This window comes from Trichosurus vulpecula, chromosome 4, assembly GCF_011100635.1.
Source record: "Trichosurus vulpecula isolate mTriVul1 chromosome 4, mTriVul1.pri, whole genome shotgun sequence".
Taxonomy (NCBI): domain Eukaryota; kingdom Metazoa; phylum Chordata; class Mammalia; order Diprotodontia; family Phalangeridae; genus Trichosurus; species Trichosurus vulpecula.
In genome coordinates this window covers 161,919,656-161,945,611 of record NC_050576.1, presented here as the reverse complement: position 1 = coordinate 161,945,611, position 25,956 = coordinate 161,919,656, and the positions used below count along the sequence as shown (strand labels likewise).

The window sequence follows — 25,956 nt, the reverse complement described above, 5'->3', positions numbered from 1 at the left end:
GCTTATAATTTAGGGCTCTTTTAGAAAATAATATGAAGACCACGTAAGAATCCCCTAAGAAGACCACACTGTGACTATGGAAATGGAAACTGTATTATAATATATTCAGTCTTAATTCTGCACCCTACCAGTCAAAGAAGTACTTTGAATAACAACCTGCTGAAATTAACAGTATGAGAGATCAAATTTTAATACCCTTTATGATGGTGTCTCTAACTATAGGAAAGGGAAGATATCAATAATCGACTCAACCTTACAGTCCTGTCATAGAAACCAAAGTTCTATTTATTCAATATTGCTTTTTAAAAAACACTGGCTTTGAGAAACACCCGGTAAAGCAACAAGGAACACAAATCTCTCTAGAGTTGGCTAAAGAAAAACAATGTTGTCCAAATGGCTAATTTATATACTGCTTTAAGGTCTACAAGGAGCTTAACATTCATTATTTCATTTTGTCCTCAAAAACAACTCTATGAAGTAGGGACAAAAGGTATTATTTATTCATCATTTAACAAGAGCTGTCCAAAATGCAAACAGATGCAAAAACTGACACAGAGAGAGGTAAAGTGACTTGCCCATGCTTAGATAGCTATTAAGTGCCAGAATCAGGAACTGAACTGAGATCTCTAATTCCAAGTATTGTGCTCATTCCATTATATTATGCTGCCTCTCTGAAACTGACTAGTACTGCTAAAAAAACATAAATGGAAAATGTTAGGGAAAAAAATGTTTCGAGTATAAAATAAATAAGCTTCATTTCTGCCCAAATGTTTTTAAAGTATGCCAATCATATGTGTGTGTGTGTGTGTGTGTGTGTATGAGTTAATGATGTTAGAAAGCATATAAAGTGACCTTCACTAAGTTTGGAATAAGTATACCTATTAACATTTTATGAAAACATACTCACTGAACATTGCTGACTAATCATCTCTCTTAATACACCTGGCACTATTCTACTCTACAACTTCCGGAGAGTCCACAGGTCATCACCAAGCTGGGCATGTTGCCTTCTCTAGGAACCCAGCCAGTTCATCTTAGGAAATAAGACAGCAGATTCATTAGATGAGAGATCAAGGTGATAGTAAGTGAAAAAGAAAACTTATGCACATAAAAGTTAGAAGAGCATGATGCATATTAGTGCTTTTTGTGGCATATCATTACAAAATTGGACACAATCCTCACAACCAAGAGTTTCAAGAGTTTTCCTTGATAAGACCTATTACATTGTGGCATTCTTCATTATTCTACAATTGACTGTCACTAAATCTACAACAAAGAAGGATGGTTTTAGAGCTGTAGAGGACTTTAGATATAATCTAGCACAATACCTTCAATTTAAAAACAAGTACACTGAGGCCCAGAGAAGTAGTGACTTGACCAAGACATCAATGGCTAAAACCAGGTCTTCTGATTTTTGGTCCAATATGATTTCTTCCATTCTAAACATGTTCAAGAACCAGTCAAAATACAACAAAGAGAATGATATTACTGAGTGGGACTCTGGAAATATAAACAGGATCAAAAACGTGAAAGCCATTATTTGGTATAAGACACCAACAGAAAGCTCTTGATTATGAAATTTAGTTTACATGTAAAAATAATGCCAACTTATCCATAGGAAGCTGAAGTCTTCTGCCCTATCTTTTGTAGCTTTTTACCTCTACCCTGTGTGGATAGTACAACAACTATAATTTTTACCCTAGATTCTCTCCCTAAATCCTTGTCTCTCTGGGTTGGGAAGGCAAGCATTTTAGCACTTAAGCTTTCACGGCTGGTGTGTATATGTAACTAACCTAAAAGTTAGGTTAAGAAAGGAAGTTTATCTATATCTAATGAGATCTCAGTATCAGATAGCATTATCATGAGGTTTCTAGTGTCTTGCCATATTTTTGCCTGTAGCTCTGAACATTCTCCAAAGGTTATTCTAAGCAGCTAATATCTCAGAATTAATTAGTAATGTGCACTTAAGCAGTCTATACGTGAACATCAGAGAGTGATTTACAGTTGTTAAAATGAAATCAAAGACAAGAACATATGACCATAAAAAGACCTAGGTATATTATTACTATGTCGAAGCAATGAGATATTGGGCTTAATTTTCCAGGACTTACACAGCCTCTACCTCCTATCAGTTCAGCTAGATCAACAGTGAAATGAGAAACAGCCACTCTTCTCCAAATTTTATTATGTGTACCATTAAAAATAAACCACAATACAAAATCAAGCAGATTCCCTAACACTGCACTGCATAGGAAAAAAGTGAACTATTCTATCAGCCAATCACAGAACAGCCTGCAGAAGTGGAAACAAAATGAAAGCAAGAGCTTAAGATGAACCTGATTAAACAGACTACAGCAGTTTTTAACTGTCTGGTACATTTATACCATAGGCTGCATGGTGCAACAGACAGGATCCCTGGATCATTTTCCTCCCCATTTAAGGGAGCATATGCTTCCACAATAGAAGTTATTTTGGGAAGAGAGTGGCACCTTGTTTCGTCTCCAAGACTGTAGGACAGATCATGGCTGCCCCCTCAGCTGTCTGCTTTGTGTATGCAAAGAAGGGTGGGGAGGGGGGGAAGCTCCACTGAAATGTGAAGCTCCAGGAGAATTTGCATAATAGTGCTGCTGCCATGGAGAAGCTGGGCTCCCTGCCAACTGTTCTTTTATCCACTACTACAAAATACCTCCAGCTCATGCAGCTTCCAAAACAAACAACCAAGACAGACCTGGAGGTGTCAGAACTCCCCATCAGAGCAGGACCTGGAGGTGGCTTATACAGCATCAGGTGTTCTTGCTCAAACAACTGTTTTCCACAAGGCCTCAATGCTACTGGAAGTGTAGTGGGGTGGAAAACTTGGGCTCATGCTCTGGACTTGTTCCTAGAGCTGATGAGGGAGAGGCTGGTAGGAGAAATGGCACATAGCCAATAGGGGACAGGCAGAAGGAAAGAGTGTACCCAGCTTCTCTCATTTAGTAAGTTTCAAGTTCCCTGGCTGGAGGCTAACCCACCAAATCCAAAACAGGGTTAAAGAGGAGAAAAACCACAGGGATATACTAAACACCCAACAGTAGATACAACAATTTCTTCTGGATTCAACTAGCTAAAGGTCTCTTGCAAAGGACAAATCACTAAAACAAATTAAATGGCATCAAAAAGGTATTGGTCATTTTAAATGTTTCTTTAAACTAAAAATAGCCTCGCTTTAGTCTATTTTTATAAGGAGATACTACAGGCAGCTCAGTTTGCCACAAGTATAATCTGCTAAAATAGAAAGGGAAAGGTTAGTGCTTGTTTTTAACCTTTACAAAGTAGAAAGAAATATTGTTTTTGTAGGACAGGCACATCATGGGCAATTCTGTCATCCCCAGACGAGGACAACTATGTTTCAGCTGAGTTTGAGAATGGAAAGGAGTTGACATAAACCTTCAAAACTTGGAACTGGAGTCTAAAAATTATCCTTTCTTTTTCTACCCAAAAGAATGTAAGCCTTGCCTTGAGGACAGTAATGATTAACTGATTAAAAAAACCAAATGCTAGGAATCTTCACTGAACCCTAGACACCATGATCCTGGCATGCTAGCTTTTATACACTTTGACAATGTCATAAACTTTTAGCGTTGGAAATCAGATATAGTTCGTACTCTTGAGATGAAGACTCTAAAGTACAAAAGGAGTTAAATAAGTCACTTGGCCAAGATCATCCACTAAAGGCTCTGTAAAGGGCTCCCAACACATGATCCAGTGCTCTAACCATGCTCTGTAACATTTTTGGCCTAGCTAAGAAAAAAAATATATATTTTATGAAACCAAGTACTCAGTAGAAATTCCTCTCAAATTATGCTTTGTAAGAAGTTATTGCTGAATACATAAGTACTGTTATCTTTCCATTTTCATATTCACATTTTCAGACATAAGAAATTCATTATAGCTTAAAAGAGAGAGCATTAAGAATCGGGGTAATTGTGCATAAAGAAAATTCTAACATAAAGATCCCTCCTAACTCTTTAAGATTTTATGATTCCATGACGCTACCTTTAAAGAATCTATTTTTATTAAGGCTTAACTGCAAAGGCCCATTCCTATGTTTTACCTTGGCTCAAACTTGAGGGCTCAGTACTCAACTGTAGAATATCTATACAAGACTAGGATATCAGGCTGTGATATTCTTTGGAGAATTTGTCTTTAGTCACCCTTAGGCTTGGTAAAGGCTCGCTAAAAGCACTGGTCTCAGGATAAAATTTTTTAAAAAGTAATTTTTAAAATATATTTATATATAGTTATATATGCACTTCTCTCCCCCCCGCCCCATTAGAATGTTTCTTCCATGTAGAGATTGCATCATTCTTTGTAATTACATAATTAGCACCTAGCACAGTGCTTGGAACACAGTAAGTTTTTTAATAACCAAGGATGACCTAGTATAAAGAGAAAGTGCGTAAAATATTAGAACGATTGGTGAGGGGCTGAGGGTGGGGGGGAAGATTGCTCCTCTTCATGCAGTGTAGAAAAGCCATTAACAGTTAAGTGCCTAGTATGTGCGCTGAACTATTTTATGTGGTACGTAAAAAGGTCCTGTACTCAAGGACATATATGTAGGTATAAAATTTAGGAGAAACAGTTCTGGAACTTGACTGACTCTTAGAGATCTTAGAGGTCACTAAAATCAATTTCACTTCACTGCAGAGATGAAGACACTGAGGAGCAAAGAAAGGAAATGACTCTCTCAAGATCACAAAGCAGTCACTAGAAGAACTGAATCAGTCTCCTGACTCCAATTCTATACTATTTCCTTAGGGTACTAAACTAAAAATTGTTTTACATAACAACCAAAGTCTTTATTTTAGCAGATGAAGATAACATATTGAACATAACAACACTGACAAGACTTTCCAACCTGCAGCAAAGAGAATTTGGTTATCTCAAGTAATAAGTTATGTATTTTAGTTATCTTTCATGCTTTGTAAACCTTAAAGTGCTAAAGAAAGCAAGCTTATTATCATCATCATCATCATCATCATCATCATCATCATCATCATCATCATCATCACCATTATTACTTTTGTTTCCCTTCAGTCAATAATTCTTTGTATCTACACCACTTTTTCCTTCTCTGGTCCTTTCCCCACCTCTTTGTTTTAGGAAAACACACTAATTTCTTGAATATTACTGAAACTCAAGTTACTCTATTTCGAGAAAGAAACGACAGTTAAAAAAAGGAAGGTAGTAAAGAGTCAATTTCTTCCTCTTTGACCAGAAGCAAAGATGAAAAATAACAGATGCACAGCAGGCAATATGCATTTACTTCAAATTTTCAAAATGAGAAGAAATAATCTTGTATGTATTTTTTCCTAAACTGTTGCTGGCAGCAAAGAAAAGCTGTTGCCAAGCTACTCCACCTTTTGATATAAAATTTTCAGCATTGGCTGTGATTTCACCAGCAGTCTTCTGCAATCTTCCACCTATGCAACCAAGGACTGTACAAAAAGCTACAAAATAACTACACTCAAAAATTTTGTACAGAAATGAAGAGGTGTAGTCCAGAGGCCAGTTCCATCTTGTTTCATTGTTTTAAATATGAACAGTACTGTTGAATACTTAAGACTGTTATCATCATCTTTCTGCTTCCACACACACTTTCGAACGTTAGTAATTCAATGTAGTTTGACTATAAATAGCTAGAATATTCCAGTGCATATATCTACCATCTGTGCTTTAATGACAAAATGCTTTAGTATTCCTCCTGTGTTTTAACTTCCTAAGAAAGTAGCAGGAATTATTATATACTAGGCTTCAAGCTATTTTAAAAAACCAGGGTAAGGTATACATAGAAGACTTGAACAAATCTGTCACAGAAATAAAAAACAATATTAGATAATGTGTGGGATGAAAGACCCTCACCAATTAAAAAGTTAATTTATAATGAGGAGCCATCTCAGGGTGGGAACAGAAATAAATTTTATTCAATTCTTGAAAATAGGGCATCCTCTGCCAGAACCGATCTAGCAAGGGAGGCGCTTTACAAGGAGGCCAAGCACCAATAATTATACCTGTGTAACAAGAGAATTCCCACCCACCTCTGACCCTTCTCACCACTGGCTGGGAGGCATGCTTACAATCTGAGCACGAAAAACTAGACAAAGAACCGGGAAATTGAGGCACAGAACCTCCAATTGCCATTCCCTTAGTTAATGATTACGACTGAGGTAACATCTATAAAGAAGAATAGGATAAAGAGAGGGGGAGACCCTCTCCATTCTTTTACAGTACTTTTACAGTAAAGGAAAACAGGTCACAGTGACCCTATTCTTACTGAGCAAATCTTTAAACCAGAACCATAAGAAAGAACAAAAAGTTTCAGGGTAAACTTTCCCAGGGGCTGAGCCATCAGACTCACGTGGCCTCAGAATTTTTCCACTTCCCTATTCTCTATTTCTTCATTTTCAAACATTTCTTAGTGTGTGTGTGTGTGTGTGTGTGTGTGTGCGTATGTATATATATACATAGATATACACACACACATATATATACATATATATACACATATCTTCCCTGTGAAGTCTTCACATTTTATTTACCTCACACAGATAACACTCAGACTTCATAGTTCAGCAACGATTGCTATTTCAGAACTCTTTCTAATTAATTTCCAAAAATTTGAAAGACATTAACTTGTATCAAATAATCTTCAATTTTTTATTCCACATAATAAAATATAGCAAAACTAGAGTTTTATTTAAGAGCATGATAAATGAAGCTTGAAGGTAGATCCATATTTACACAAAAGGATTTGAAGACAATCTGAATAACATGCAAAATGCCAACCTACTCTCTAGATGTTTGTAACTGAACAACCGTATACTTCTCTTATCTACTGTCACTAGAAACCTGTTAGTGAAAAATGATACCATAATTTGTCAAGGAAAGGCAAAGCAGGTCCTTACTTGCTTAAAAACTCAAAATTATCCTACTTTTCATCATATATAGAAGTAAAAGTAGTATTAACCATGAAAATTGATGTTTTTCTCTACAATAAATCATATGGTTATTGCAGCACTTTTGCATCTGTTCCCCAAACTCAATAAATAATTACACTTCACTCTTCATTAATCCAATAAAAGAGCTATCACTGCACCTTACCTTCAAACCTGCTCTATAATGCCACCTGCTGTTCCAGTGCTGTGTCCTCAAGAATCCCTGTCCACCTTTTCACTTGAAAATGTATTCATAGGATTCTATAGTCGAAAGGGACCTTAAAAGTCATTTAGTCCAAATTCCTGCCCGAAAACCCCTATTTTATTCCTCTCTTGGACCAGGATACCTCACTCATTTTACTTACACTCAAATCTGTAAAACAGCTTAGGGAAAAAAAATCAGTTTAGTTATTTCTATCAACTAACAAGCATATACTAAGAATGAGAAATATATCTGATATATTTCAGGGAAGAAAAGAGGAGAGGAAGGGAAGAGAGGGGAGGTTCCATTTTATATTGTTCTGTATTAAAGGAAGCTTGGGATTTTTTTAAAATGCCACATAACTTCTATGTTCTGTTAAGTTAGGTAGAAAATTTTCTGTTTTTGCAAGTTTAATGCAAGGCAAGCAGAAATTCATTTTAAGTAATCCTTCCTAACTTTAAAGTTCATACATTAACATTGCCAAAAGGTAGAATTACAACACTACCCAGGAAACTTTCTCTTCTCTGTTGTATTCTCTACATCTTATTTTGTAACCCTATAATATCTGAAACAGCATTATGCACATAAAGCTGGTGCTCAATAATTGTTTTGTTATGATTCTAGTGATAACAAAAGAACAAAAGTGAAAATGCAACCAAATATTCATGAATAAGAAAAAAGCTTCTACTGCGTGTTACCAATATTGACTTGCATACAATAAGTGGTATAAAAGATACAGTCAAGAATGTTCATGACTAGAAAAATTATTGGCAACTAGGTGGTGCAATGGAATGAATACTAGACCTAGAGTGAGGAAAACCCGAGTTCAAATCCATACTTAAACTCCTAGTTATATGACCCTAGGCAGGTCACTTCACCTTTACTGGCCTTAGTTACCCCATCTGTAAAATGGGGAAAATAACAACACCTACTTTCCAAGGTTCTTGGGAGATAAAATAAGATAAAAGCCCCTAAAACCTCCTGGCTCTCCGAAGTGTGTGGTTTTTAGTGTCCCCCCATTACAATGCAAATGCTTTAAAAGCAAAGATTATCTTTCTTGCTTCAGTTTATAACCACAAGGCTTACATAATTCCTAGCACTTAATAAGTATTTAGGTCTCTGCAGACATGCATAAAAAACTATTAAAAGTGCCAGAAGGTCTCTCTTTGGAAGAACATGGACAAGGATCACAGAGGTGAGAAGGTATGGATAGCTTACCATCTGCATTGGTGGAGTAGGTAACTATACTTAAGAGTTAGTCCAGTGAAGTAAGTTTGAACATATTTTATTATGTAGGGAACATAAATGAAGTAACAAGTTATGCTGAGATCAAGTCTTAAAACATGGTTCAAATGAGCTCCTCTGGCCCTTTAGAGTAGTATTTCACCGTAACTCAAATGTATTTCTATTATTTTTTAATTTTCCTTTTGGAGGGGAGAAGGCAGGGCAATTAGGGTTAAGTGACTTGCCCAAGGTCACACAGCTAGTGTGTCATGTGTCTGAGGCCGCATTTGAACTCAGGTTCTCCTGACTGCAGGGTCGGTTTTCTACTCACTGCACCACCTAGCTTCCCTCAAATATATTCCTAATGAAGTATATGTTTGTTAGATAATCTATTGTCTACACTTGATTGTTTTTTGTCTCAGAATTGTTTAAATTGTATTAAATCCATTCATTTAGGCTAAGAGAAATAAATTCACATAACAAAATGTTGCTGAATATAACACCAATTTTCTCTGCTGATATCATCTAAAAGAAATTGTACTAAAGTTGCCTTTCCTGCTCATCATCCTAGTGAGGTTCAGCTTTGAATCACTTGCTTGAAAAAAAGAGATCACCTTTCATAATTTGTTACAAAGAACAAAAGAACATTTTGGTAACAAAAGAGCATTTTGATTGCTTAATAAATACAACCGAACTCATGCTCAAGTGCAAGTAGCTATATTTCATAATTTCAGGGTTGGAACTGTTTCTTCCTACTTGCTGGAAAAAAAAAAGTTTCTTCTCTTTTCAATTAGTTAGCATAGGATAATTGGAAGATTTTAAATAATGTGCCTGCCACCTTCATCTTTAAAAATACAACTGAATTTGCATCAGTATTCCTGAAATTTTTTTGAAAGAGTAATAGACATTGCATGTGATTATCAGAAATTGAACTCTCATTTCTACCTTATTAAAAATTAGTCCTCTGCTAGTTATTGGAGAGTAGAGAATGAATAGGTTAATGTTTTCCTGTGCTTTTTATCTCTCATGGTAGGGAGATAGTCTATAAATTTCTTCTGGTGTCAAAATAATGACTACTAGATACTTTTAATTTGAAATACATTGTATCCTGAAACTAAGTGGCTTGCTCATTTCTCAGTGTGTCTATTCATCTGGATTTTTCTCTCTCTGAATCACAGAATACTGGAAATATAAGAGACCTTAGTTTTTTAACTCTTATTTTACAGATGAGAAAAATGAGGCTCAGAGATAGAGCAACTTGCCCAAACTTACACAGCTAGAGCCTGGAATGAACCCAGGTATTGTGAATTCAACTCCAGTTCTTTCCACTGTACAAAGCTGCTCTGCACTTTATTCTCTATTCAGCAAGATTTTGTAAATATCTACTAAGGCACTGTGCCAGGGCTGAGAACACAAGGCAAAAATGAAAAACAATCCTCACCCTCAAAAAGCTTACATTCTACTAGGAGATAAAAAGAAGTAAAAACAAAATAATTTGAGGAGGGGAGATTACTAAAAAGTAAGAGAATGAGGAAAAAAGCTTCTAGTAATGGGAGGCACCTGAGCACTTGGAGGAAGGAAAAGATTCTAAGACGGTAAAGTGAGATGGAAGTTCAACTATGGTGGGATTAGCTATACAAAAATGCACAAGGCAGGAAATACTGAATTCAGGAAAAACCAAGTAGAGCAATTTGGCTAGAATAAAGTAGAAAAACAAGAAATAAATCTGGAAACATGCGCTGGAGCCAGACTGAGAAGTTTTATATTAAAAACAATAGAAAACCACCAAAGATTCTTGAGGAGGGTAGTAATATGGTCATACTTATGCACTGGAAAGATAATTTTGGAGCCAGTTATGTACCTGAAACTCAGCATGTCCAAAAGCGAACTCATTCTTTTCTCCAAAACGCTCCCTTCTTCCTATCTTCCCTATTATTCTTGGGTGAACAACCATCCACCGAGTCATCCAAGCTCAGAACCTAGGTACCATCCTCAATTCTCTCATCTCCACCCCCATCTCACCCCCTCCCCCCCCCAGGTCAATATCCAATCTGTTGCCAAGTCCTGTCAATTTCTATCGTCAGGACATTTCTCCTCTGATGGTGTCACCACTCTGGTACAGGATCTCATCACCTCTTGCATAGATTATTGCCTTCTGACTGGTCTCTCTACCTCAAGTCTCTCCCTACTCCAGTTCATCTTCCACTCAACTGCCAAAGTACTATCTTCCTAAAATGCAGGCCTCACCCCTAAATCAATAACCTACAGGATCAAACATAAAGTCCTTCACAATCTAGCCTCTTCCTTCACTTCCAGTCTTCTTAAAAATAAATCTCCCCTTCACTCTATGATAAGTGACACTGGCCTTCCAGTTATTCCTTGAACAAGCCACTCCATCTCCTGACACTGTGTATTTCACTGGCATGCCTTGTTGCCTAGAATGCTCTCCTTTCCTCTTAGTTTTATTGGCTTCCTTTATGTCTTAGCTAAAATTCCACCTTCAGAAAGAAGCCTTTCCTGATATATGCTCTAGAGCAGAAGCTCTCAAGCTTTATGGACCCAGGATTCCTTTACCCTCTTAAAAATTACTGAGGACCTCACAAAGAACTTTTGTTTATGTGAGTTATATCTATTGAAATTCAGTGTATTAGAAATTTAAATGTTCTAATATTATTTTTATTTATTAATTTTTTATTTATTTAATATATTTAGTTTTCAGCATTGATTTTCACAAGAGTTTGAATTACAAATTTTTCCCCATTTCTACCCTCCTCCCACTCCAAGATGGCGTATATTCTGGTTGCCCCGTTCCCCAGTAAGCCCTCCCATCTGTCACCCCACTCCCCTCCCATCCCCCTTTCCCTTCTTCTCTTGTAGGGCAAGATAAATTTCTATGCCCCATTGCCTGTGTATCTTATTTTCTAGTTGCATGCAAAAACATTTTTTATTTGTTTTTAAAACTTTGAGTTCCAAATTCTCTCCCCTCTTCCCTCCCCACCCACCCTCCCTAAGAAGTCAAGCAATTCAACAAAGGCCACATGTGTATCATTATGTAAAACCCTTCCACAATACTCATGGTGTGAAAGATTAACTATGTTTTGCTCCTTCCTAACCTACCCTCCTTTATTGAATTTTCTCCCTTGACCCTGTCCCTTTTCGAAAGTCTTTTTTTTTTGATTACCTCCTCCCCCCACCTGCCCTCCCTTTTTTATCTTCTTCCTCCTTCTTTCCTGTGGGGTAAGATACCCAATTGAGTGTGTATGGTATTCCCTCCTGAAGTCAAATCCATTGAGAGCAAGATTTACTCATTCCTCCTCACCTGCCCCCTCTTCCCTTCCTAGAGAACCGCTTTTTCTTGCCACTTTTATGCGAGATAATTTACCCCATTCTATCTCTCCCTTTTTCCCTCTCTCAATATATTCCTCTCTTATCCCTTAAATTGATTTTATATTTTTTAGATATCATCCCTTCGTATTCAACTCATCTTGTGCCCTCTGTGTGTGTGTGTGTGTGTGTGTATATATACATACACACATATATATACACACCTACATATACATACATACACACACACATATCTATATATATATATCTGTATATACACATATATATGCATATTCCTTTCAGTTACTATGATATTGAGGTCTCATGAATCATACAGATCATCTTTCCATGAAGGAATGTAAACAAAACAGTTCAACTTTAGTAAGCCCCTTATGATTTCTCTTTCTTGTTTACCTTTTCATGCTTCTCTTGATTCTTGTGTTTGAAAGTCACACTTTCTATTCAGCTCTGGTCTTTTCACTGAGAAACTTGAAAGTCCTCTATTTTACTGAAATTCCATATTTTGCCTTGGAGCATGATACTCAGTTTTGCTGGGTAGGTGATTCTTGGTTCTAATCCTAGCTCCATTGACCTCCGGAATATCGTATTCCAAGCCCTTCGGTCCCTTAATGTGGAAGCTGCCAGATCCTGTGTTATCCTGATTGTTTTTCCACAATACTCAAATTGTTTCTTTCTGGCTGCTTGCATTATTTTCTCCTTGACCTGGGAGCTCTGGAATTTGGCGACAATGTTCCTAGAAGTTTTCTTTTTGGGATCTATTTGAGGAAGCGATCGGTGGATTCTTTCAATTTCTATTTTACCCACTGGCTCTAAAATATCAGGGCAGTTCTCCTTGATAATTTCTTGAAAGATGATATCTAGGCTCTTTTTTTTGATCATGGCTTTCAGGTAGTCCAATAATTTTTAAATTATCTCGCCTGGATTTATTTTCTAGGTCAGTGGTTTTTCCAATGAGATATTTCACATTGTCTTCCACTTTTTCATTCCTTTGCTTCTGTTTTATAGTATCTTGATTTCTCATCAAGTCATTAGCTTCCACTTGCTCCAATCTCATTTTTAAGGTAGTATTTTCTTCAGTGGTCTTTTGGACCTCCTTTTCCATTTGGCTAATTCTGCCTTTCAAGGCATTCTTCTCCTCATCGGCTTTTTGGAGCTCTTTTGCCATTTGAGTTAGTCTATTTTTTAAAGTGTTGTTTTCTTCAGTGTATTTTTCAGTATTTTTTTGGGTCTCCTTTAGCAAGTCATTGACTTGTTTTTCATGGTTTTCTTGCATCCTTCTCATTTCTCTTCCCAATTTTTCCTCTACTTTTCTAACTTGCTTTTCCAAATCCTTTTTGAGCTCTTCCATGGCCTGGGACCAGTTCATGTTTTTCTTGGAGGCTTTTGGTGTAGGCTTTTGCACTTTGTTGACTTCTTCTGGCTGTATGTTTTGGTCTTCTTTGTTACCAAAGAAAGATTCCAAAGTCTGAGTCTAAGTCTGCGTGCTTTTTTGCTGCCTGGTCATGTTCCCAGCCAACTTACTTGACCCTTGAGTTTTTCGTCGGGGTATGACTGCTTGTAGAGCAAAGAGTACTTTGTTCCAAGCTTGAGGGGATGCACTGTTGATTTCAGAGCTATTTCTGTACAACCAGCTCTGCCACCCCAGCACTCCTCCTTCCTCAAGAACCACCAACCCGGACCTGATGCAAATCTTAAGCAGGCTCTGCACTCCTGCTCTGATCCGCCACTTAATTCCTCCCACCATGTGGGCCTGGGGCTGGAAGTAACTGTAGCTGTAGTTCTGTAGCTGCACCTCCCCCGCTGCCCCTGGGGCGGTGGCTGAACCCTCTGTCTCCCACAGCTTTTCCCACTAACCTTCTCTGTTGTCTTTGGTGTTTGTGGGTTAAGAAGTCTGGTAACTGCCACAGCTCACTGATTCAGGGCACTAGGGCCTGTTCCAGCCTGCTACTGGTCTGGTTGGTCCTGCTGCCGCCCAAACTGAGCTCCTTTCCCCTCTGCTCCGTGCACCACAGACCTCATCCAGCGACCATCCAGGCTGTCCTGGGCTAGATCCCTGCTTCCCTCTGCTATTTTGTGGGTTCTGCAGTTCTAGAATTTTTTCAGAGCCATTTTTTATAGTTTTTTGGAGGGACCTGGCCGGGAGCTCACGCAAGACCCTGCTTTTCAGCCACCATCCCTAATATTATTCTAAAAATAGTTCTGACCTCTCAAACCTCTGAAAGGGTCTCAGGGATCCATAGGACCACACTTTGAGTACCACTTCTCAAGAGCTTTCCATCTGAGATAAACTCCAACTTATTTTGTTTATATTTTTTTGGTACATAGTTGTTGGCATTGGAATGTGACCTCCTCGAGAACAGGGACTGTTTCTGCCTTTCTCTTTTGCGTGCTTTCTGCACAGTAAGTATTCAATACATAAGATTAGTAAGTGGTAATCAGTACAGTGGATATAGTGCAGTACTTGGAATCTGAAGACCTGAGTTCAAATCCTGCCTCAGACACTTATCCGTTTTGTAACCCTGATCAAGTCATTTCATTTGTCTTCCTCAATTTTGTCATCTATAAAATGAGGATATTAATAGCACCTACGTCCCAGAGTGGCTATGAGCACCAAATGAGATAACTTAAAGCATTCTGCAAATTTAAAATGCTATATAAATGCTAACTATTAGTAATAAATGTTTGTTGCTCACTTATGAGGACAGATTAGAAAGGGGGAAAAATTCTGTAATGAATATTGATGCAAAAATTTTAAATAAAATACTAGCAAGGAAACTAAAGAAATAAATCACAAAGATCACAAACTATGACCACATTGGATTTATACCAGAAATGTAAGGTTAGTTCAATATAAGGAAAATTATAAACATAAGTGATCATATGAATAACAAACACAAAAATTTTAAAAATGCTTTTAACAAAATACAATACCTATTCTTATTAAAAACACTAGAAAGTATAGGAATAAATGACGTTTTTCTTAAATACTATGTTTCTAAAACCAAGAGCAATATTATCTCTAACAGGGATAAACTAGAACCTTTCCAATAAGAACATGAGTGATGGACAGACATCCATTATCACCATTATTATTCAATATCATACTACAAATGCTAGCTATAGCAAAAAGGCAAGAAAAAACTGAAGGAATAAGAATAGGCAAGGGGGAAACAAAACTATCACGTTTTGCTGATATTATGATAGTATACCCAAAAGAAACAAGCAAAAAACTAGCAGAAACAATTAACAATTTTAGTAACTGCAGGACAAAAAATAAACTTACATTTATAAATCATCAGTATTTCCATACATATTACTGACAAAATTCAGCAGGAAGAGATAGAAAGTGAATTCTATTTAAAATAACTGCAGATAACATAAAATACTTGAAAATCTACCTTCTAAGACAAACCCAGAAATTATACGAATACAATTACAAAACACTTTATACATAAATACAGATCTAAACAACTGGAGAAACATTCTCATGGATAGGTCAAGCCAACAGAATAAAAATTACAGTATTCCTTAAATTCATTTATTTTTTCAGTGCCATACCAATCAAACTACCAAAGAATTATTTTATAAAACTAGAAAAAAGAAAACAAAATTCATTTGGAGGGAAAAATGTTCAAGAAGATCAAGGGAGTCAAAAAAAAAAAAAAAGAAAAGAGAGAAAGATAGCCAAGCAGTACTAGATCTCAAAGTATACTACAAAGTGGTAATCACCACAACTATCTGAAACTAGATTAGAAACAGCAGTTGATTAGGTATACTATACAGAAGTAAATGACCACATTAACCTAGTGTTGAACAAACCTAAAGATCCAAGCTAGAATTTACCATGTGACAAAAACTGCTGTGAAAACTTGAAAGTAGTCTGGCAGAAACTAGGCATAGACCAACAATATCTCACACCAGATATCAAGATAAGGTCAAAACAGATACACGGTTTAGACATAAATAGTAATATCATAAACAAATTAGGGGAACATGGGAAAAACTACCTGTCAGATCTATGGATAAGGGAAGAGTTTATGACCAAACAAGAGATAGAGAAGAATCATGGGAGGTAAAATGTTTAATTTTGATTACATGAAATTAAAAAGGTTTTGCAGAAACAAAACCAACTTAGTCAAAATCAGAAGGAAAGTTGGGAAATTGGGGGGAAAATTCTATAACATGTTTCTCTGATAAAGGTCTCATTTCTCAAATACACAGGAAACTGAGTCAAATTTCTAAAAATAAGAGACATTCATTTACCAATCGATAAACAGTCAAAGGATATGAACAGGCAATTTTCAGATGAAGAAATAAAAGCTATCAAAAGCCACGTAAAAATGCTTTAAATAACTAATAATTAGAGAAACGCAAATTAAAACAACTCTGAGGTACTACCTCATACCTATCAGATTGGGCAATATGACAGAAAAGGCAAATGATAAATGTTGGAAGGTATGTGGGAAAACTGGGACACTAATGCACTGTTGGCAGAATTACAAACTGATCCAACCATTCTAGAGAACTGGAACTATGCCCAAAAGACTATAAAAATGTGCATGCCCTTTGACTCAATAATACTGCTACTAGGTCTCTAAGCCAAAGAGATCAAAGAAAAAGAGGAAGGACCTATGTGTACAAAAATATTAATAGCAGCTCTTTCTGCTGCGTCAAAGAATTGGAAATCAAGGGAATACCCACTGAGTGGGAACATACAAGGCATATACAAGTTGCAGTATATGATTGTGATGGAATATCATTGTGCTATAAGAAATGATGAAGGGGATGCCTTCAAGAAAAACCTGGGAAGACTTACATGAACTGTGAAGGAAGTAGAAACAGGAGAACACTGTACACAGTAACATGATAATGATAATCAATTGTGAAAGACTCATCACTACAACGATGCACCACAATTTCAAACGACTCATGATGAAAAATGCTATTTATCTCCAAAGAGGGTGAACTCTGGGTGCAGAGTGAAACATTTTTTTCACTTTTTTTTTTTTTTGAAACATGGCTAATGTGAAAATGTTTTGCATGGCACCATATATGTGTATGTGTGTACGTACATACATATACACATATACATACATACATATATATATATATATATAAATATAAATATATAAATGAGTATTGTATTTCTTAACTTCTCAGTGGGCAGGGGAGAGGATTGAGGAAGGAAGACAATTTGGAACTCAAAAATGAGAGAGGCCCAAAAGAATGGATATGGTAAGTCCAAGAAGGAAAAGGTCCAGGTGAGAGGTGATACAGGTCTGAACCAAGGCCTTATGGAATACCAATATATTTGATGTCATCAAGAATTCCTATGGATTTAGATCCATAAGGGGGTTACTTGATTCTTTAGCAGCCACTGCTAAATCACTTCAGGGAACACTGGGACACATTAGCCTTTATCCCCCATTTTGGATATCTCTTTAAGGACCTGAGAAGATTCCATTGCCCTGTGAGGTGGATCACAGTTCAGCAGTTGCCTACTTTACCTAGCATGTGCTACCTGTGATCTTTGGCAAATAATTACAAAACTGAGCTGAGAGAATACAGAGGGTATGACCTAGAGCAACTCCCTTAATAAGGATAAAGGTAAGGGGGAGATGGATAATCCTTGCTCCCCATCGTCACTTTCAGGCTTTCCCTCTACCACCATCACACAGTGGTAAAAACACACGGTGTGTGACCTAAGAGCATTCTCCCAGGTTGAAATTATCCTAGACTCCTTACTCTGCATCATTTCACATACACAATCAGTTGTCATATCTTACCATTTTTATCTCCATAACATTTTTCACATTTTACCCATTCTCTTTACTCACACAGCTACCACCTTAGGTAAGACTCAGGTCTTTGTCACCTCTCACCTGGACTATTGAAATAGCCTTCTAATTTGTCTTGCCTCAAAGCCTTTCACTATTCCAGTACATCCAACACACTGATGTCAGTGTTTTCTTTAAACACAGAGATGACCCTGTCATTCCTCTCCTCAGTCAACTCTAATGGCTCCCTACAGTAATCTACAATCAGATATAAACTTATTCATTTACTTTTTAAAGTCCATCACCTGGCTCCAAATTATCTTTACACACTTACTCCACTTCTCACAATCTTCCATTCAGCCAGACAGTACTTCTCTCCATTCCTCACATTCAACACTCCATCTCCATCTCAAGGCTTTTTCACTGGGTGTCCCTCAGACCTGGGGTGCATTTCCTTTTCACTTATGTGTCAATGAATATCTCTCTTTAAGACATCATTCAAGTACCACCATATCTATCTTTCACATGTTTGTCACATTTTACAATATTGTTGTCACTTGATCAATTTTTGTCCTGATTCTGCTCACTTCATTCTCCATCAGTTCATACAAGTTTCACCAGGTTTCTCTGAAACCATCCCCTTTACCATTTCTTATAGCACAATTATATGCTATTACATTAATATACCATAATTTGTTCAGTCATCCCCCAATTTATGGCCACCCCCCCTTGATCTCCAGTTCTTTGTCACCACAAAAAGAGCTGCTATAAATATTTTGGTATATATCAGTTCCTTTTTCTTTGGAGTACAGGTCTGCTAGTGGTTTGGCTGGGACAAAGGGTATGCACAGATTAGTTTATGTTCTTAATGGCACCTCAAACTCAACCAATCCAAGGTCTTCTTCATTTCACTATTTCTCTGTGAGTGGCATCATCATTCAACTAAGTCTTCCATTTTTTAAACCAGAGTGTTATCTTTGACCTTTCCTCTTCCTTCCTGCTCTTCATATCCAATCAGTTACTATGTCATGTCAATTATACTTCTACAACGTCTTACATTCAACCCTCTCTATTCCCATTGCCACTATCTAATACAAAGCACTTTTTACCACACACCTGGACTAGAAAGGTAGCCTCCTATTAAATTTTGCCACCTTGATTCTCTAACCCTTCACATCTATCCTTTATTCTGATGCCAGGTTAGCATTTTTATATGTAAATCTAGTCACATCAGGCCTCAATTCAAAAATCTTCAATGCTACCTGCTACCCTCTCAAGCAAAATACAAACCTTCTTCTTGGTATTAACGATCTTTACAATCTGACACTACACTACCTTCCCCTCTATTCATTTTATACTCCAGTCAAACTAAATTACACTCTGTCCCTGCATGATAAATATCAACAATTCAAGTTATTAATTTTAATTCTATTCTAGTGCCTACATATTAACACCATTATTCTCCAAAACTGATCATCTATGCATGGTATTTTATGGCAGCTCTCTTATAAACCAGAATATTCTATTTCCTGATTGTGAGCCTTTTAACACAATTTGCTATTTTTACAGTCACCTTTTCACAAAAAGCTCTATCTCCTCAGAAGATAAACAATACCACATTATACATAAACTGCTTGGAATCAAAATCACTACAAAGAGTGTTCCAGTAAAACTACTCTGAATTTGGTTTTCCATCTTTTTAAAATACCAAGATTAAGAATCTGGCTGTACTTACATCTCCAACACATGAGAAGTTCTGCTTCCTAAAATAACTGTTGTAGTCTCATATATTTATAATCTCTAGAAATTTACATTCTTCCATTTATTTGCTATCTTAGTTTTACCTTAATAAGGTCTTCAAACTAGGAACAGAACTATGAGAATCAGATTATTTTACTAATCCCATACCTTCTAGCATTTGCCTAAGGGGGAAAATACCTCAATCATTTATCAAGGGCATCTCACCAGTTATTATCAACATTTGGGAATTGATGACATAAAATGTTAGTTTTATTGATACTGAAAAAAAAACCTTATGCATATCAATGTATTCAATTAGGTTAAGCATCTATACTTAAAGGAAAGGGTAACTGGTAAAAGCTACTTTTGAAAGACCTGGAACTCTGCTAAACCACTAAGGTGCTATTTAGGAAACTGCCGTTGGAGGGTGCTATTATTCCAGTTTCCTACTATATGGTGTATAACAGCAGTCAGCCTATGGTATCTAGAGCAGCTGAGGGTTTATCAATTAGCTTCTTATTTTCAATTCTTTTTTTCTTCTGTACCTAAAACCTCCTGCTGATTGCATTATTTAAGCCCCTACTGAGGGCATTTGGGGATAAAGAGTTACTGTCCCATTGCTAGCATCTATTCAATGACAATTATTCATGAAGTTTATGATTTAGAAAAATACAGCAATAAACATGTGTAACAAAGTAAACATGTATGAGCAAGTATTTATTTCCTCATACTTTTTCCATTTCTTGCTTTTTCAGTAGTTTATTTACTGAGAATTGAACTATTACATCTAGTATGTGATTTTCCTCTTAAACAGGAGCATTTAAATAAAGCAAGAAATGATAGAGAAAAGAAAATGAAAAGAAAAATGCAAGAGTTCCATGTAGAAATCAAGAAAAATGACCCTGAGATAGATGACTGAAGTAAGACAAGAAGAAACCATAGTGTCAGGAAAAAAAGTTTTCTAAGTAAATGTTACTTCTAATCTCTACTCTTTCAGATATAGATGTGGAATAGGAGAGGTCAGTGGAGTCAAATAAATGTTAAATTAAAGACTTTCTTAAAATTTCCTAACCCTTCCCTGGTTTAATTCCTACCAACCCAATTAAATATATGAATTTTTAAATCTTAAAAAGCCTTTTTTTGCTGGTGTTAGAAAGGCATATTATCTTCTGTGTAATTTTATAATACTAAGTTTGGCCCTGAAGAAGAGATGAGAAAATGCACTTCCCTCCTTTTTTTGCAAAGGTGGCATGCTGTTGGCTCTAACAGGTAACGCCATCCTATAAGGAACTGATTTAGGAAGTACTATAAGAATACAATACTGCAAACAACTGTTCTTTTCAAAATCAGAACATACCTACACAATAATCCATTACTTTGTTGTAGACATGGGTACCCTCCTATTGGAAATCACAGAAGGCATCCTATAGATGGAAGCTGACATGTTGTTTGGCGGTTTTTTTGTTTGTGTTTTTGGATAGACACTATGTTTGTGTTTTTGGATAGACACTACTTGTACAGCAAGCAAAAAGTAATAGCAACCCTAAAGAGGGAAAACTCTTGGTACAAAACCATACCTTCTGCACTGTCTAAATTAAGAGGCTTACAAAACACCAGAACAAGTTACCAAGAGGTACACAAGAATCTTCTTCCCTTAGGCTTTTTAAGAGGATATTCACCCGGATATAATCCTAGACAAAAAATGTCAAAGGAGACAAAAATCTAAACTATCTCCTTCCCTTCTAAAAGCTTTCAAGTCATCTTCAGTATATTTCAAATGACAAACGCTAAGACATATTATCCTCCCTTTATAGAGGAAGAAAATGAGTCAAAGAATAAGTGATGATGATAGCTAGCATTTTATAAGGACATGTAAAGTTTACAAAACCCTTCACATGCTAGCTCATTTCATCCTCATAACAATCTTATGAGGTTAAGTGCCTTTCCTCCCACCTCCCTTCCACTTTATAGATGAGAAAACACAGGCTGAAAGATTAAATGACTTGCTCAGGGTCACAAAGCTATTAAAGTGCCTTAGGCATTTTGAATTCAGGTCTTTCTGACTCCAAGGCCAAGCAAAATACTATAATCTAGTTTTTCTAACTCCTATCCCTGTTTTCAGTTCTAATGGCAACCTCAATAATATATCTTGAAATAAAAAATAAGTCAAATATTTATTACATTCCTATGTTATGCAAGGCATCATGCAAAATGAAACCATATCAGACCCTGTACAGTCCTAGGGAAGGCATGCTAATTGACTGCCAAAGGAAAGAAAACATGGTTGTAAGCATCTCTAAAACAATTATGAAAATAGGCTACTACATAGCTTAGATTGAGTGCTGGACCTAGAGTTAGGAAGACTTCAATTCAAATCCAACCTCCAACACTAGTTAGTTGTTTGATACTGGGCAAGTCAATTACTACTATGTGCCTCAGTTTCTCTATCTATAAAATGAGGGTAATAACATAGCATCTATCTTCCGAGTTGTGAAGATAAAATAATATTTTAAGTGCCTTGTAAAATTTTAAATGCTACGTAAATGTTAGCTATATTTTAAGACTAGATGTCCCCCTTCTCCCCCCAAAAAAGATGTTTTTACTATTCCTGTGTTACTAAATAACTGCTGATAATACTAACAGTTTTTGTTACACTAACCATCCTATATAAGTATAAAACACAAAAGCTTTTAAAGTCTAGCATCTTTATGATTTCTGGTAATATAAAAGAACAGAATATATTTTCACCGTCCTCTAAGAGTGAAATGTAGACATGTCACAAAATCAGTCGGTAAGGTTAAGATTTCAGTTCAAATGTTAAACCTACTTTTTCTCCCCTCTTCCAATGTGTAACATTCCCAACATGGTCTAAAACAGAATACAAGTGAAATGAAACATTTGATCCCATTCATAAGCACAGAAAAAGAATGGGAGCAACTAGTACTTTGCCTAAATATCTGCCACAATCATACAGGATGTGTACATTTAGATATCTATATGCAATACACCACACACATATACACTAATTCCTAAACTTTTAATACTCTTCATAATGCCATGCTCTTGAACACACTGCTTATACTGCCTGAGAACTGTATAAAATTAATGGACTTCAGATGTTTTCTGTAACATACAGAATATATGGTTTGACAGGAATCAATAGATGAATTCACAGTTTAACACTGGAGACAAGAAATTCAAATCTGAAGAATCCTACTTACTCGTTTTGAAGGGCAAAGTTCATTTTTGTCATCTGTCATCTTCCCACTTTTCAGTGCTTTCCTTGGATGCTTAATGCTTGTTTTTATGGCAGGTCGACACACATAGTTCTCCAAGTTTTTAGGAGGCTTTTTAGTTCTCTTAGCCTGCAGGCCAATTTTCAACTTTAAATTTCCCTCTGAAAAATTTGTTTCTTTCACAGAAAACTGTTGCTGTGCATCAGTCAAACCATCATTTTTCCCTGTCTCATTATTTCTGTCCCAATTCCGCCTCCAAAGGTCCTCTTCCTCCTTAGTGCTATTCTCTAGTTCCACTTCTCTCTTACTAACCAGTGTTCCAGTGTTGATGGCAGAGGGACTCTTTCTTGAAAATCCTTCGGAGTCAGAACCCACTCCTAACATAGCAGTATTCCTATGGTCCATCACAAGTGCACGCTATTTTCAAGGAATCTTGTGGAAGATTTACAAAGGTGTATTAAACAGAAATGGCTGTTCTCCAAAACTTGCAACCAGCATCTCTGTAGGACAAACAGAACAAAAAAAAATTAGGAAAAAACCCAATTTTTTCCTTCAGAGAAAGCCATGAAACATTTTCCCCAAACAAATATCTATAAAGTAAACTTGCCATAATTTTGGTTACTCAAGTTTTCCAAATAGTGATTTTTCAGTAGTCTAAATTGCAATGGCTATCTTTAAAAATGAATATCAAAATTGCCAGTGTTCTCCTAACTTTAAAGCTAAACTCTAGTTAGTGGCAAATCATTTCTTTCTGGATCTTTTTTTTGTTGTTTTTTGGCAGGGCAATTGAGGTTAAGTGACTTTCCCAAGGTCACACAGCTAGTACATGTGTCAAGTGTCTGCAGCTGGATTTGAACTCAGGTCCTCCTGACTCCAGGGCCCCCTAGCTGCCCTCTTTCTGGATCTTAAAATCAGCTAGTAGGAATTCTAAAATGATCAGTCAGAAGCCTTGTGCAAATAACCATCAATATTAAGATTCTTTTCTCATCAAAGGCATTTTAAAAACACAGAGAAGAAAAAAATGCACTTTTAAGGAGTCTTCTATTCCTAGACATGTCACTCAAAAAACACATTAATGGCCACTTGTAGTATTAGAGGTCTGCATAAACCAGTCAATCAACAAGTGGACATTTGTGTAGACAGATATACAGAACTGTTATAGACACATTACTATGACAGATACCATACTTAAGCAATTCTCAAACTTTTTGGTCTCAGTATCTCTTCATACTCTTAAAAAAATCATTGAGGACCCTTCAAAGAGCTTTTGCTTATGTGGGTTATATCCATCAATATTTACCACATTAGAAATTAAAACAAATTAGTATTATTAAGAAAAGTTTTAACCTCAAGAACCCTATGAAAGAGTATCAGGGACCATCAAGGATCCCTGGACCACACATTGAGAACTGCTGGTCTAGAGCCTTCTACCTGTGATAAATTCCAATTTATCCTATATAGATCTTATTTGTATATAGCTGTTTGTATTACGTTTTCAAGGCCAACACTCTATCAGCTAACATACTCTACCTTGACGGTAGTAAGCACACAAAAGATACAAAGTATCCCTTTGTCAATAGATTAACAACTATTTATTAAGTACCTACTATGTGCCAGGCTCCCATGCTAGGTACTGGATATACAAATACAAAAGTAAAATAGTCCCTGCCCTCTAGAAGCTTACATTCAAATGAGGAATTATACGTGTGTATGTATGTAGATATATATGTATATGTATGTATACATATGTACAACATAGATCATAAACAATACATGCTCATCAATATCATCAATCTCTTTTACCTCCAACCTACTTTCATACTAGTGGCAGAATAATCCTTAATAAATATGACTTTCATCATCATATCATGTCACTCCTTTGACTTGCTCCATGTTTCCTACAACTGATGTCAAACATGTGGCCCACAAAGGCAACTCAAACTAGATTAAAATGTAATTGGGGAAAAAAAATTACTAAATAAAAATACAACAAAATGTATGCAACATTTTTAAACTAAGTCAATATATGTCCCATAAGGATCTTTATATTTGGATAAGTGGCTCCTGTTTCTATTCATATTTGACATCATTGTCCTAAAACATCGAATCTAAACTCAGATGTGGTCTTAAGATAGTCTAAAGCGGTGGGGAACATGTAGCTCTGAGGCACATGCGGCCCTCTAGGTCTTCAAGTGCAGCCCTTTGATTGAATCCAAACTTCACAGAACAAATCCCCTAAAAAGGATTTGTTCTGTAAAACTTGGACTCAGTCAAAAAGCCTCACCCAAGGACCTAGAAGGTTACATGTGGCTTTGAGGCCAAAGGTTCCCCACCCATGGTCTACAATCTAGCCCCATCCTAACTCAGTTTAAAGAAGCAGAGCTGGAGCAGTAAGGGATCTCAAGGCCCATCTAGAATAACCCCCTTATTTTCTTAAGTAACTTGAACAAAGATCACAGAAGTAAAAAATGACAGAGATAATTTTATTCCCACTATAATCTGACATATGCTTTCAAATTTAGGCAGGTGTCATAGTCCCCCACATATGTTATCTATATACATTACTGCTTTAGCTCAGGCTATCTCCTTCTCCTTCCATGTCCTCTAAATTCCAATTCCTTTGTAAAGTTTTCTCTATCTATTATAGCCCATACTGATTCCCTTTTCTGAACTTTTTATTGCCTTAATAGTCACGATTTAACATTTTTTTCCTCTAATTAATGCTTCTTTATTGTCTCCTAAGTTATGTAATAGGTTTCTAAATGGCAGAGACCATTGCTCACATTCCTTTTGTATCTTCTACAGAATTGTTTTTCCTAGGGTGATCTGAGGACCACTGGCGGTCCCTGAGACCCTTTTAAGAGGTCCATGAGGCTAAAAACTGTTTTTATGATACTAACATGCTTTCATTTGTAACATGGCAAATATGAATAGATATAACCTATTACAAACAAAAGCTCTTTGGAGGGGACTCAATAATTTAAGAGTGTAGAGGAGCCCTGAGACCAAAAAGGTTGAAAACTGCTCCTCTACGGTGTCTAGTAACAGTAATGGGTTTATATCAGAGGTGTATAAATACACAAAAACATACGAATGTACACGCATGCTTGTTGACTGACTGCTTTACATCTCAAATTTCTCAAAAACTCAATCTCATAGCCGGAAAGGCTCTGAAAAGCAATTTAGTCCAAAGTCCAAACTTTTACTATTCACTAAACTCACAAAGCAGTTCATTCCATTTTCAGACAATTCTGATTGTTAGACATCATCACCCCCATCCTCTCCACACATCAACTGTGTGCTGGACATCTTCACCTTCATCTCAAACTCAACATGTTCAAAACAGAATTAACTTTCCACTCAAATCTCCCCCACTCCGTTTTAAATTTTGTAGTCATTTGGGTTTTCAACCTTAGGGTCATCCTCAACTTTTCATTTTCCCTCACTTTCTATATCAA

At 36.5% G+C, this 25,956-nt stretch overlaps 1 protein-coding gene across 1 annotated transcript in view; it reads right to left on the bottom strand.

Moving 5' to 3' along the window:
* ASH1L (ASH1 like histone lysine methyltransferase) overlaps window positions 1–22,998 on the bottom strand; it is a 185,054-nt gene extending 162,056 nt beyond the window's left edge. Inside the window, 1 exon segment of the mRNA XM_036754819.1 lies at window positions 22,484–22,998. Coding sequence (XP_036610714.1) covers window positions 22,484–22,903 — 420 coding nt within the window. The 5' untranslated portion in view covers window positions 22,904–22,998.
* Between the last annotated feature and the right edge of the window lie 2,958 nt (window positions 22,999–25,956).